The 13,473-nt window shown below is 35.6% G+C and overlaps 2 protein-coding genes across 2 annotated transcripts; both read left to right on the top strand.

The window, feature by feature from the left end:
* The first annotated feature begins 781 nt into the window (after positions 1-781).
* Positions 782-1,892, top strand: LOC122274137 (putative pentatricopeptide repeat-containing protein At1g12700, mitochondrial). The gene is made up of 2 exons (XM_043083105.1): positions 782-1,158; positions 1,282-1,892. Exons 1-2 carry the CDS (start codon positions 1,155-1,157, stop codon positions 1,689-1,691), a joined length of 414 nt encoding a protein of 137 aa, XP_042939039.1. The 5' UTR covers positions 782-1,154; the 3' UTR covers positions 1,692-1,892.
* LOC122274136 (pentatricopeptide repeat-containing protein At3g22470, mitochondrial-like) lies at positions 1,723-3,252 on the top strand. The gene has a single exon (XM_043083103.1). The coding sequence runs from the start codon at positions 1,723-1,725 to the stop codon at positions 2,989-2,991; it is 1,269 nt and encodes a 422-aa protein (XP_042939037.1). The 3' UTR covers positions 2,992-3,252.
* The last annotated feature ends 10,221 nt before the right edge of the window (positions 3,253-13,473 follow it).

Genomic DNA, 13,473 nt, shown 5'->3' with positions numbered 1-13,473 from the left:
GCGCTTCGACAAACCCCATACTTACAAGCACTTCATCAAGAGCTGCACGGTGCAGGAAAACTTCCGTATGGTCGTTGGGTGCACCAGGGATTATGGGGCGGGGGGCCGGACGGACTGGCCCCCCACCCCGTACCCCATCATGCGGGACGGGGTACCCCGCCCCCGCACACCGGAGGCGGGGGACGGGGTGGATTTTCCCCATCCGTCCCATGTGGGGGCGGGGGGCGGGGGGGGGGCTACCCCGCACCGTATGGTGCGGGTAGCACCCCTAGTCAAATTCAATACTATATTAGTATTTATTAATTATTATAAAATAATATACTTGTATTATAATATAAATAGAATAATAATTTAATATATCTAAAAACATCATATAATTACTAACATAGAAAATTTGTAAAACTAAAAAAATTCGATAGATCGGACTAGAATTGAAAAAATCAGAAGTTTCAATATTGGTAGTGAATCTATCCGGTAACGGTTTTTAAATTTTCAAAATCAATATATACCTATTTAATACTAAAAATGTAAAAATGTACCTATTTAACACAAACAAGAAATAAAAGAATTAAAATCCAAACTTGATCAAGCAAGAACGAGATTAAACTGTAGGAACAAAATATAGAACATAGCAGTGAGGGACAAAACCAAAAATAACCGTTATTAACAGATATCAAACATCTTATAAATATTAAAAATGTTTCAATAAAAATAAATAAATAAATAAATAAATAAATTAATTAATTAAAAAAAAAACAAAACAAATTTCTTAAAAGCATGGAAAATTTCATTTATCGCACTCGGGATGAACTTAGAACTTCCGGCCGTCGCTGCCATCTTCCCACGCTCTGTCTAAGATATCTCATTTCTGCTTTGGCTTGTCATTTTCCTACGTACCATATTCTGATTTCTTATTTCTGGTTTCTATGGTGAATTTGAAGAGAGTTATATGATTGTATGGTGAATTAGGGAAAATATCTCTGTTGAAGAAGTTCTTGATTTTGGAACATAACGCAATATATTCTGGTTGCCAAACTCAAAGATTGTGAAAATGGGTGGGAGAGCCGGAGACGATGAAGATGAGTAATAGTGCTTCTGCCTCTGCTTATCTCACATGTTCTGGCTTGTGCTTTTCGTTCTCCTGGAAATACTGAATGGGTACAACTCCTAAATCTTTGAACTCTCTTCTTTTCTACTTCTCGAATCATTTGATTCTTGATTATCGTCGTGTAATGCATCTTTCATTCCATTATCCAAGTACTTACTATCTCCGTAGTGTAGCTACCAACTCTTCCACCAGAGTTCGAGACTATGGGGAAAGCCCTAATCAGTTGTTGAAATTTGTACGAGATCAATGCAAAACTGGGACCTTCAAGAATCTTGACGGTGCCTTGGGCTTATTTGATCGAATGGTCCGCAAGCACCCTTTGCCTTCTGTTGTGTCTTTTAATCAATTGCTGACATCAATTGCAAGAGCGAGGCATCACTCAACTGTGATCACATTGGTAAAACAAATGGACTTGTTAGAAATTGCTCCTGGTCTTCATACTCTCACTATTTTGGTTAATTGCTTCTGCCATCTTAACCGTGTGGATTTCGGGTTCTCTGTTTTTGCAAGAATTTTGAAACTTGGTTTTCAACCTGACTGTGCGTTTATAAACACTCTTGTCAAGGGGCTGTCTCCAGGGTAAAATTGCTGAAGCGGTGAATTTGGCTGATGAAATGGGGGAGAAGGGATTTAAACCAGATAGATTTACCTATGCGACCATAATTAACGCTTTGTGTAAGGTAGGTGAAACCGATCTGGCCATTAACTTGCTTAGGAAGATGGAAGATGCAAATTTTGTACTTAATGCAGCATCGTATAATACAATCATTTGCATTTTGTGCAAGGATGGATTGCTGACTGATGCCTTGAAACTTTTTTCCACAATGACGAGTAAAGGCATTCAGCCAAACCATTTTACTTACAATCCCTTAATTCAGGGCCTATGCAATTTTGGCCATTGGAAAGAGGCTGCTAAATTAGTGGCTGAGATGGAAGAAAGGAATATCATTCCAGATGTGCATTCTTTCAATATATTGGTGGATGCGCTTCTAAAAGAGGGGAAGATGACGGAGGCAAAAGAAGCTCTTCATATGATGACTGAGAAAGGCATCGAGCCAGATATATTCACGCACAACTCTTTGATTGATTGTTATTGTCAGCGAAACAAAATGAATGAGGCAGTCAAAACATTTAATATGATGGTTAGGAGGGGTTGTTCTCCTGATATTGTTAGCTATAACACATTAATCAATGGATATTGTAAAAGTAAGAGAATTGATGAGGCAATAAATCTCTTTCATGAAATGTTAGACAAGAGAATGATTCCCAATGCTGTCACTTACAAAACTCTTATAGGTGGGTTTTGCCGAGTGGGGAGACCTGTAGCTGCGTTAGAGCTACTTCATGAGATGCAAGCTTCTGGAGAACATCCTATTCTACAAACTTATGCCATTTTGTTAGATGGTCTTTTTAAGAACGGATATTTTGTGGAGGCAATGGCATTGTTTCAAGAGATGGTAGACAAAAAGTTGGAAATTGATATTGTGATTTACACCATCTTGATTGATGCTATGTGTGCTGCGGGAAAACTTGTGACTGCAAAAGAACTCTTTTGCAGTCTTTCTACCAAAGGGTTGCAACCTAATGCTTGCACTTACACTATAATGTTCAAAGGACTATGCAAAGAGGGACTAACAAATGAAGCCTGCGAGCTGCTTGAGAAAATGAATGGTAATGGTTGCTTGCCTGACAGTGTCTCATATAACACAATTATCCAAGGATTACTGCAACATGATGAGACATCAAGGGCAGTAGAATATATTGAAATAATGGTTGACAAGGGTTTCTCTGCAAATGAAACAACTGCGACCATGGTGATTGAGTTGTTGTGTGCTAATAAAGTTGATAAGACAATTCGAGAGTGGTTTGAGAAGCTTTTGTAAAAGGCTTTCTTGGTTTTCAATGCCAAGAACATCTATATACTTCAACACTTAACTAGCTGATCTAAAGGGAATGTTTATTTACTTTAAGTGAATGTTAAATCTCTCATTTTTATGGGCAAGATTGATCAGTCCTCCGCCTCTATTATCTTTCATTGAAATTTTTGACTGATGGAAAGTAATTGCTGAGGAAATTAGACTCTGGGATTTTGGTGGTTATATCTCCATTGTTTTCTGATGTGAATGTTTTTAAATTTTCCCTGATGATAGTATGTTTGTGAGTAGTATGTTGGAATTATTGTCTAATAGAAATATTTATTATGCTGAAGTGTACTGCATTAACCTCTATCATAAGGTGCAGTAAGTACCATACTCATTTTTAAAGCTGGGTGCCCTTGTATCATAAACTTCATTTAACTTGTTGTATATTGGACTGCAAACCAATCAAGACTAGTGTACATTGAATTGATTATCAACTTAAGGAAGTTGCTAATAACGGGATCTGCTTGTTTGTTCATGGGCTAGATTGTAAGCAATTTAGTTGCAGTCAGGCACAAAGGTAACCGCTTTATGATCATGAAATCCTCTACTTTACAAACATCAGAGATGCTAACTATTATAATTTATAACAAAAGTAAGATATCATGGACATTTGCTAGTCTGATCTTGCGTTGGTGAAAAATGCAGTGCTTACCAGTTATACCACTGTGTTTACAATCAGAATGGACAATCCAACCGTAATCAGTCTATATTACTGTCTATCACAAACCTTCTGATTGGCTTTGGCTTTGGTCATAACCCTGTATGAATTTTTTCAAATGGTCTGATCCTCACGATTTCTGATTGCTGACCTGTTTACACATAATTCTCTTCTTCTGTGTCACCAATGATGCTTGAACCTTGATTTATCTGATTGTCCATAGGCTAGCATTTTCCATAAGAATGCCACAATACCATTTAATTCTGTATCACACAGCAATCAGGATTTAGAGTAAAGTACATAGAAGTTAGTTTGCCGCTTCTGATCGTTCCATGCCTCCATCCCTCCCATTTAGATACAGCTCCATATCTACTGCATAGTTCTTTGGACTTTTGTGTATATCTAGGTTGCCAGATTTTCAAAATTTGTTAGTGAAAATGCAGAAATGGTGTTATCGAGCAACTTGATGTTGTTTCCTCCCAACTTATGTCTCAAATGTATTCTGTAACTATTTTTGAATTTACTTTCTGTTTAACTGAATTTTGACCGCAGGAAGTGTGTAGTCATCCACCTGTGCTGGGCAATGCCAGGTGTGCAACAAGAATAAATAATATAACTCTGTAGAGTTCTTTATTGAGTAATTATTGTATTCCTTAGCACCAAGTATATTTGGTACCAGCCATTCTTATTCTTGTACAAGCTGATATGTTGGCCTTTTACTTTTTCCCTTGTTCTGCCCATTTATGTTTCTTATTTTTCAAGGCTTGTTTTGTTTGTATTGCAAAAAATGGTGTTTTTAATTACAAGATTAAATTAGAGTATGGTATTTTGAAACTTGTGACTGCAAAAAAAACATTTTGTAGTCTTTCTACCAAAGGGTTGCACCCTGATGTTCGGACCTACAATAGGTGGAACAAAAGATTATCCATCCCATTTTTTATTACATTGTGTTCAAACAAGTTGTCTTTTCATAGATCTTTCTGTTTTGTTGGACCATATCCTTTTTTCTTTTCGTAAGTGGTTTATTGTGGCTAGTATGCAAATGGATATTTATGATATGAAAAGCTTGATGCTATTGTTGCTTATTATGGTTTCTACTTTCTCTGTAGTTTTATAAGCCTTAAAATGAATGATTTAGAGAACTTGTACGGATGCAATATGCACAAAGGTGAATTTGAAGAAAAGGAAGATCATAGGCGACTCTATGCTCATTATGCAAACAGAATAGGAGACAACAGGGCATACTCTATGGATTTGTCCCTGGCAAATGATGTTAGGGGACCAAATCATTCAAAAGGTTTCAATTGTAGATGATGACTTTGGAAGTGATGTTACCCAGTTATTGGACACAATTTCAACATATAGTCTAGAACTTGTTGCTATAGCATTTACACCTAACCGTGGATATTACTTTTTCTTTCTCCACCACCCTTAGCCGAGATATCCCAATCTTTGGTTTGTTGCCCTCCTCGACTCCACTGCGTCCTCAAATTTTTTAAATTAAAGTAGTTAATGAACATTATGGTTTGATTTTAGGATCAACTTTTGTTTTTTATTTCCTTTCAAAAATGTATTACAGTGTACTCGATTGCATTTTTCTGAGACTGTAGCTTTGCAATTCTTAGTTACAATTTTAAGAAAATTTTAAATTTGCTCAATATGACATATTTTGCATATAGTCAAGCTATGATTAATGAACGATGATTGCCAGTGTTGAATATATTTCAGCAAATGCCTAGCCTCACAAACTGGCCTTTTTATTATATAAGGTTTATAATTATTGACAAGGTACCTATATTTCAGTTTGGAATTAGTATACCACTACAAACTGAACATTACGAATAAACCTCCAAGGAGTTGAAGAATCAGAATTGGTCTTTTGTGTACTTGTATGTAATATGGGTGAATCTAAAGGTTGAGTTTCATACTGAATAATGATTATGAACAAATTGTCAAGCTATGACTAAATATGATATTTGTACACATCACTAGTTCTTTTATTTCAGTAAATATAACTTTTTGTGTATATATATATAGATATATGAGAAGTTTTGAACCAATACACCGAGATAATTTGTTCCAGTGTTTAAGCCAGAATGGTCACTAAAATGGAATTTAAAACTTTGCTGGTAATGTCTAAACCTTCGTTATCTTTTTATTAATGAACATATTTAAGTTAGAGAAGTACTATATATATAAAAAGATTTTAAAAAAAGAAACTAATAAACTGGTGGGATTTCATGTGATCTGTAATTAGCATGATTTATATCCGTTGGCATTGACTCAACACAGTGAAGCTCCCAAATAAAATAAAAAAAGACACAATGAAGCTCAAGGAAGGAATGCCAACAAAATAGTTCTATACAAGGATGCAGCAAAGAAATAGTTCCCAGAGTTCATTTTAACTCTACGCAGTTGTGAGTTGACATTGAAAACTTTGAATCTGAACTTGTTCTTTATTGGGGAGTTATTTTGAGGTGTTATTTTGGAAAACATTGAATGTAGAGTCCTCCATCATTTGTTAACGTCCGTATGTTCAGCTTTGATATATATATATTTATATATATATATAATGCTTTTGAAAATAATTTAGTCTGGCATCTCATCTTTTATATATGTGCAGGTAACGGTCTCCCTAACATTCATTTAGTAGTTAATCGTTTCGAGGATGCCTTCGATTGGGTGGAAGCTAAAATTCAGGATGTGCAATACCACATATACGAAGTATGACTCTATCTGTAAAAGAGTCGAGGAGGTTGACTCTAGTTTAATGGAACAGTGAAAGTTGCTTGGAGATGCATCAATATAGATTTCTATGAACACTTTTGAGTGTTTGAATTTTCAGTAGTCTAATTAGTTGTGAGGGATAACCAAGAAACAGAGAAAAACTATGAGAAAATTCAAAGAATGATCAAGAACCAGAATTGGAAAGAATCAAGAATCACATCACTTCAATTCTTGATGAGAGTTTTCGAGAAACTTTGAACCTCCACATGAAATTCTTCTACAAACACTTTATTGCCTTGATCTGCATGGAAGGGTCCTTATATACACGATGGAACCCAAACATACCAATTACAATTAGAAGAAATGCAAACTCTTACACATAAAATGCACCCACTAACCCTACTAACACAACATGAAACGCATCGTATTATTTATTCCCTCAACACACTGTTTTATTAATTCACTAAATGCCCTGTTTTCCATTCTTTCTCTTCCTTCAGCCATTACTCTCGTTACCTTTTAGCTCTTCTCATAGCAATCTTTTCCCCTTCAAAGCTTTGTCCACAAGGTAGACTAGTGGCCTCCCGCAATCGTAGCATATTGCCCACAATGTGAGGATAGAGGCTGCACAACTTCCAGAGTAATTCCCAAGAACTATCTTCAACTGGTGCTCCCAGTCACTTAACCAAAACCTTAGTTGCTACCTAATTACCCACGCGTTTCATCCTCCTATCCAAAATTGCCTCTAGTTCAAGTTGTATGTTGCCTTCAGTATCTACAGGTGGTAATGTGGGTAAAGGAGAAACTTGTTCACCCAATCTTTTCTTCAAATAGGATACATGAAAAACTGGGTGAATTTTTTAACTTTGGGGTAAATTCGACTTGCATGCCACTGCTCCAATCTTTTCAACAACCTAAAAAGGCCCATAATACCTAGTGATAACTTCAAATTATGTCTCAAGGCAACTATCTTTTGTTAATAGGGATACAACCTCAGAAACTCCCAATCTCCAACTTCAAATGACCTCTTAGCCCTCTTCCTATCAACAAACAACTTCATTCTACTTTGAGCCTTATGCGAATTCTTCTTCAAGAGTGATAGGATATGTTATCTAGACTTCAATTATTGATCCACTACTGCATTGGTTGTAGTCCCAGGAATACAAGCAAGTAATTTGGGAGGCTTGGTATCCATAAAGGGCCTCAAATGGAGACATTAAAATGTAGGAATAGGCAGTAGTATTATAACACCATTATGCCATAGGGAGCCAATTGACCTATTCCTTAGGTCTACTGCCAATGTAACACCTCAACTAGCCTTCAAGCACTTGTTCAAAGCCTCAGTTTGCCCATCTGATTAAGGATGATAAGTTGAACTGCATAACACCTAAAGGTAACATATTTGGCATTCATTCATATACTTGTATTGAGACCACTTTTCTCTAACTTAGGCATTGGAGTTAAACTAGGCACCTCGTGCTACTATCTCATCTATTGCAGGTCATCCATGTTGTTGGTGGTGTGAAACACATCCTTAACATCACCCTTTTTGCAAGTTCTCTCTTAGCATTGAAATATTTTTTGTAGTTAATGCAGTCTTCAACCACTTGCAATTCATTAGTGGGCTTGGATGAGCTTGGAGGTGGGACATCAATTGCAGATGGACAAACCATTGTGTATTCATTCATGGACAAATCTAAACATTGCATTGCAATGTATCAAAAACTAATTATCAATTCTTTGCAAATTAGTGTTCTGTAATATTTTTGATTTTGCATCTACTTGATCTTATTTCTACTTTTGGATTTCCTACCCTTGGTAGCGTATCAGTTCTTCAACATTTTGTAAACAAAGTGCAGTGTTGAGGATTGTTTTCTACTCACATCACCGATTAGCTGTAAACTGTGACGCCTCCAACTCCCATGTACGGACACGTGGAAATCGAGGTATCGGGATGATGACAACACGGGTCATACATCCCATCGCCAAGTACCAAGTGTGTGTACACGCAACAAGTGTACAATCAAATTAATGTAGCGGATAATAAAAGCCTTATAACTAAGTACCAGAATTTTTGTTTAAATACTAATTCGTTTAAATCACACATAATAAAATATTACAAGTCTCAAATATTGTTTCAAGCCAAATTACAAGACATAAAAACCAGTAGAGATAATTTTGAACATAAACAACTTCAAGTCAAAACTCTGGCGGAGCCGCCTCCTCAGGCTCAGTCTCCTCCTCCTCCTCAGCCTCTGCATCAAAATCTATGGTACCAAAAATGGTGCCACAAGTAAGTAATAAACCAAACACCACAAGATAAAAATATATTAAACTCAACAATATGCATGAAAGAATGCCAAATGCACATGTCTCATAAATCCACATTTTTTCCACGCACGCCAAAATCCCATTTTGGCCCAAAACATATCAACTAAAACAATTCCTTGCCATTATCCTAGATAATGGCCCAAACCAAGAAAACCATCATTTTTTCAAAAAATGGATCACAATATCCTCATACAAAACCTCGCCATTTTACCAGAAAATGGCCCGTATCCAGTATCCAAAACCAGTTCCAATTTAATGCATGCACCATGATCTCCCCTAGGAATCATCCGCACACTCTGGCTCCTGTGCCACACCGCAGCTAATGACTACGCATGTGACACCTAAATGAGTGATGAACAGTCTCGCGCCCAGCGACAATCCAGGGGATGTCACTCAGTATTATCCATTCCCTAGTGACCAGAGGAGCTCCACCAAGATAATACCCCATCTCGGCTTGGGGTCGTGATACACACACACTCGAAAATCCATTTACACAGATAAAATCAGTTTTTCTCAATCTAATACATGCACATGAATGCACCATGCAATGCACACCTCAAGACACAACTTATCGAAAAAAACTCAGCATCAACAATAACCAAACAACTTCGTCCTCAAATCCATTCGACTTCCGACTCCTCGGACTCAGTCTGGAATAACCAACTAGTCACAAAATTATTGTTAAAGCAATCATATATTTAAATCTAAAATGAAGTTTGGAAAATACTTACAGTGTTATATAATAATTTTCGAAGGATCAACGAACTGAAAAGGGCAAATAAAAAACAACGTAACAGTGTAAAAACACTGTGGCCGTGAGTTGTAAAATACCCACTTTTGAATGGGGACGAGCCAAGGGTTGAGATTGATAGGGAATAACCTAGAGGTGTTTATGAAACTAGTGGAAGTGAGAGTTGGCTGTGGGTGGGGGAGGAAATGGCGGTGGAAGTGAAAAACGGCCAAAACGAAGATAAGCTTATGGGGGCTGCCCCGACAACGGATCGAAACTGGAAATAGGTGGTTTAGGACGGCAAGAGGTTGGTGATGATGCTGTGAAGAGATGGTGGCCAGAGGTGGAACGACGGCGGCACTAGAGCTCAAAAACACCGTGGCTTGGAGGAGCTCGTGGTGGCTAATGGTAGCTCGGATGGAGGTGAAATTTGGTGAGGATGATCATCGGCCAGAGGGGAAGAAAACTGGGTGGCTGGTGTGCCACACGGCGGTGGCTAGCGGCGGTTCTGGGCTGAACAACGGAAATGGCGAAATGAAGGGGAGAGAGAAACGCGTGCGGGAGGGAGAGAACCAGAGGAGAAAAAGAAGAAAAAGAGAAAAAGAAAAGATGGGAAAAGAAATGAGGTCCAGTCCTCACCTCTGAAGTCCAGAAACTGATCCGACGAAAACAACTTTAAAAGCTAGAAAATGAATAAAATAATTTAAACATCACATTTAGCTAAAATATAACAAATAACTAGTAAATAATAACAACAAACTTTTAAATCCAAAATCAAATTAAAATAAATTACAAAGCAATTTAAATTCAAAACAATAATTAATATTAAGAAAGCTCTACAAAATAAATTTCACAACTAAATAAATCCAATTAAAATACTATAATTTAAAATAAAAGAACCCATATTTTAATTAAATTAAAATACTCATTTAGTGAAAGTACACATAAAAACAGGGTATCACATAAACTATCATAAAGATCCCAAGGAATGCCATGTGATTTTATCTTCTCTTTTTTTTTTTTTTTTTTCATGGAGAATTTATGTTTGATTCTCCAGAATTTAGAAACCTTAATAAGGCAGTGATTGACACCCTACCAATAGCCACAAAGCTTTGAATGTTTCATGCGATATGTTCATGTTTGTATAGGTTTCCCTCTGTCATATGGCATGTAGAGTGGGAAATGGACTTGGAGATGTGGAAGAAGTCACATTTCTTTAAAGGTTGACACATGGTGAATGCCCTAAAAGTTATGGTGTTAATGTTGCAAGTAACCTTTAGAGTAAGTACCTGCAAATTGCAAGAACATGACAAAGTTAAGCGACTTAAAGTAGGATTTCAGTTCAAACTGTCTAGTGCAGTTGTAGGTCAGAAGCAGCTGCAAATTGAAAATAAAGTAATTGTTGTTAATGTGTAAAGAGATAGATAATCTTTTGTTCCACCTTTCAGCAAATCAAAGAAATGTCTCATAAGCAAGATGACCGTAAATTGCAAATTGTCACATACATAACTCTGTAAATGAACATCATGAATACAATAACTTCAGATGAAGTTTCTATGCATTGGTGGGATTATTGTGTCCTCGATATAGGGCTCCACATAACAAGTCAGTCATTGAGAAAGAAAGAAAAAAAAAACATGTTTGACTTGGGACTCCCTCTCCCGACTTCAATCTCTTTCCCCCTTATTTTGAACTTTTGGTGACCCTCCCTTGACTATGTTCTTTCTCCCCATTGTTCTCACTTAAGTTTGAAGTTACCAGCCTCTAGTCCAAGTTTAAAGCTCCCCCCCCTCTCCCCCCCTCTTTACATTTGAAACTTGTCAATGTATCAAAGCATCAAAATCTAGAAGTTGAGTAGATAGAGTCATCTGGCTAATCGATGTCACTAGTATGTGGTGTGGGGTAAGTAGCGGGCCTTTGAATAGCTTGACTCTATTATTTACTATTTTATTAAATAATAAATCATTTATGAAAGTCAAGTCATGAGTCTCTCAACCAAACAAACTCAATTAAGCTACAAGAGTACCATATAGGAGTGGCTATAAATTAAAGAGTCTTGATTAATTTGAAAGATTGTTTGATGTGGTTCAAATAACTAAAGATTGTTTTATAAAGTAAGGGATATAGGTTTTTACTAATCTCAATAAATTTTTAATAAAATGTTTATGTTTTTTTTTATAAATAGCTCTTTTAAAAAGGAATTTTACTTTTTTTAGTTTATTATACTTTTTTAAATCATAGGTCAAATTTGGTAAAATGGGAACCAATTTTAGATAAATGTTTTTGAAGAAATTCTTTTAACTTATTTTCAAGTATATTTGATATTTGTTAATACTGTATTGGTCCATGATTATGATCATGGATTGCCCTTTGTCTATGTTGGAAGTATTTTTGAAGATGAACTTTATTTGTAGATTGGAAGGAACCAAAGCTAGAACTAAACTCAAATTGTTAGCCTTTTTTCTTCCTTTATTCCGATCCATTGATTCTGGCAAGTTAAGTTTCTTAAATTTAGGACTCTTTATAGCTTATATTGCCCAAATGGTTGCATCATAACATACTTATATCTATAAAGTATAAGTATTTATGGTATCGAATTGTAAGATCGGATTTTATTAGCTTCATAAAGAACACTATTGCTATTGTTATTACTACTATTAATACTATAGAAGGGTGAATCAATCAAACTAGTGTCATAAAGTTTATACAACTCATTAACAAGTGTTGTACGAGTTTGAATATAGTTGTGTCAAGTCATGCTGAGTCATTTGAATTTGTGTCAGGTTATTTAGGTTTGGATAATGATCAATCGGTAAACCCTAATACTCAAGTAAAACAATTGTCAGTCAAGTTCAAGTCATTCATGTTCATGTCAAGTCACCAATTTATGTTGGGTTACCCATCTTTTGCTACTCTTCAAAATTGTACAAATCTTTTCTAATGGATTTATTTTAATTATTTAACTATTAACTGAATTTTTTGTGAAGCAATTTTCTTTGCTATTCATGCAACATCAATACGTCACTAACTAATAATATTCTATAAATTAGGAATGTCTTAAGTTTTGGTGTATTCGAATAGATATTAGGTACTGAAAATAAGCAAGCTATATTTTTATACGAGTGGGTGGGAGGTTTAAATCTTGGATTTTCTATTTGAAGACTAGATCTTATGTCATCCAATCCAAAAGATCTTGCCAAAGGTAACAAAGTACTATATTTCAATTCTCAAGGTACTTATCGATGAAGGTGACATAGGCTAGAGTGAGTTTTGATTATCATCTTGCAATAGTTAATAATAGATTCCCTATCTAGAGGTTCCATACTTTTTTAGAGTATCAATTTTTAGAATTTCCATTTTGAAAGAATTTCGGTCTAATATTCCTTACAATACAAAGTCAGAAGTGATTTTCACCATTTAAAAATAACATCATTTTATAAAAAATATATTTATTTTAAAATATGATTATGTAAATGATTATGAAAAAGATTGTGTATTTATTATTACTATTTTTAAGATTTGTTGATCCTTTCTATACTACATCATTCATGAAAATGTAATTTGGATGGAATGTAGAATTCAAGTGCTCAAAACTAACCACTATTTTCAAAGCAAGTTGACCTGTTGTTGGACCTTTGAAAGTGTTAGTTTGTCTACCTAAGATTTGTTTCAAACCTTCTGGCATTTTTAGAGTCAAATCTTCTTGAGTTATTGTGTTTTATCCCTAGGATCTAGATGGATGTCGAGGTAGGTGAAGGGATCATTTTGGTTTAATAAGTAGACCAATTTGGAACCTCTAGAAGATTAATGTACAAAATTTGACTAGAACCTTCACACTTTGAATACGAACCTGCAGGTCATATAAGCTATATAATGAGGCAATTGATGCAAGATAAAATTTGAATTTCTTTAATAAAATTAATCCAAAAGTAAATGTTAAAACTAAACATTCCTATTTCATCAAAATACTTTTCTGCTTTCATGCTTCATTTTGTTC

Source organism: Carya illinoinensis, chromosome 8, assembly GCF_018687715.1.
Source record: "Carya illinoinensis cultivar Pawnee chromosome 8, C.illinoinensisPawnee_v1, whole genome shotgun sequence".
Classification (NCBI taxonomy): domain Eukaryota; kingdom Viridiplantae; phylum Streptophyta; class Magnoliopsida; order Fagales; family Juglandaceae; genus Carya; species Carya illinoinensis.
Note: the sequence above shows the minus strand (reverse complement) of the source record. Positions and strands in the feature narration are given on the sequence as shown.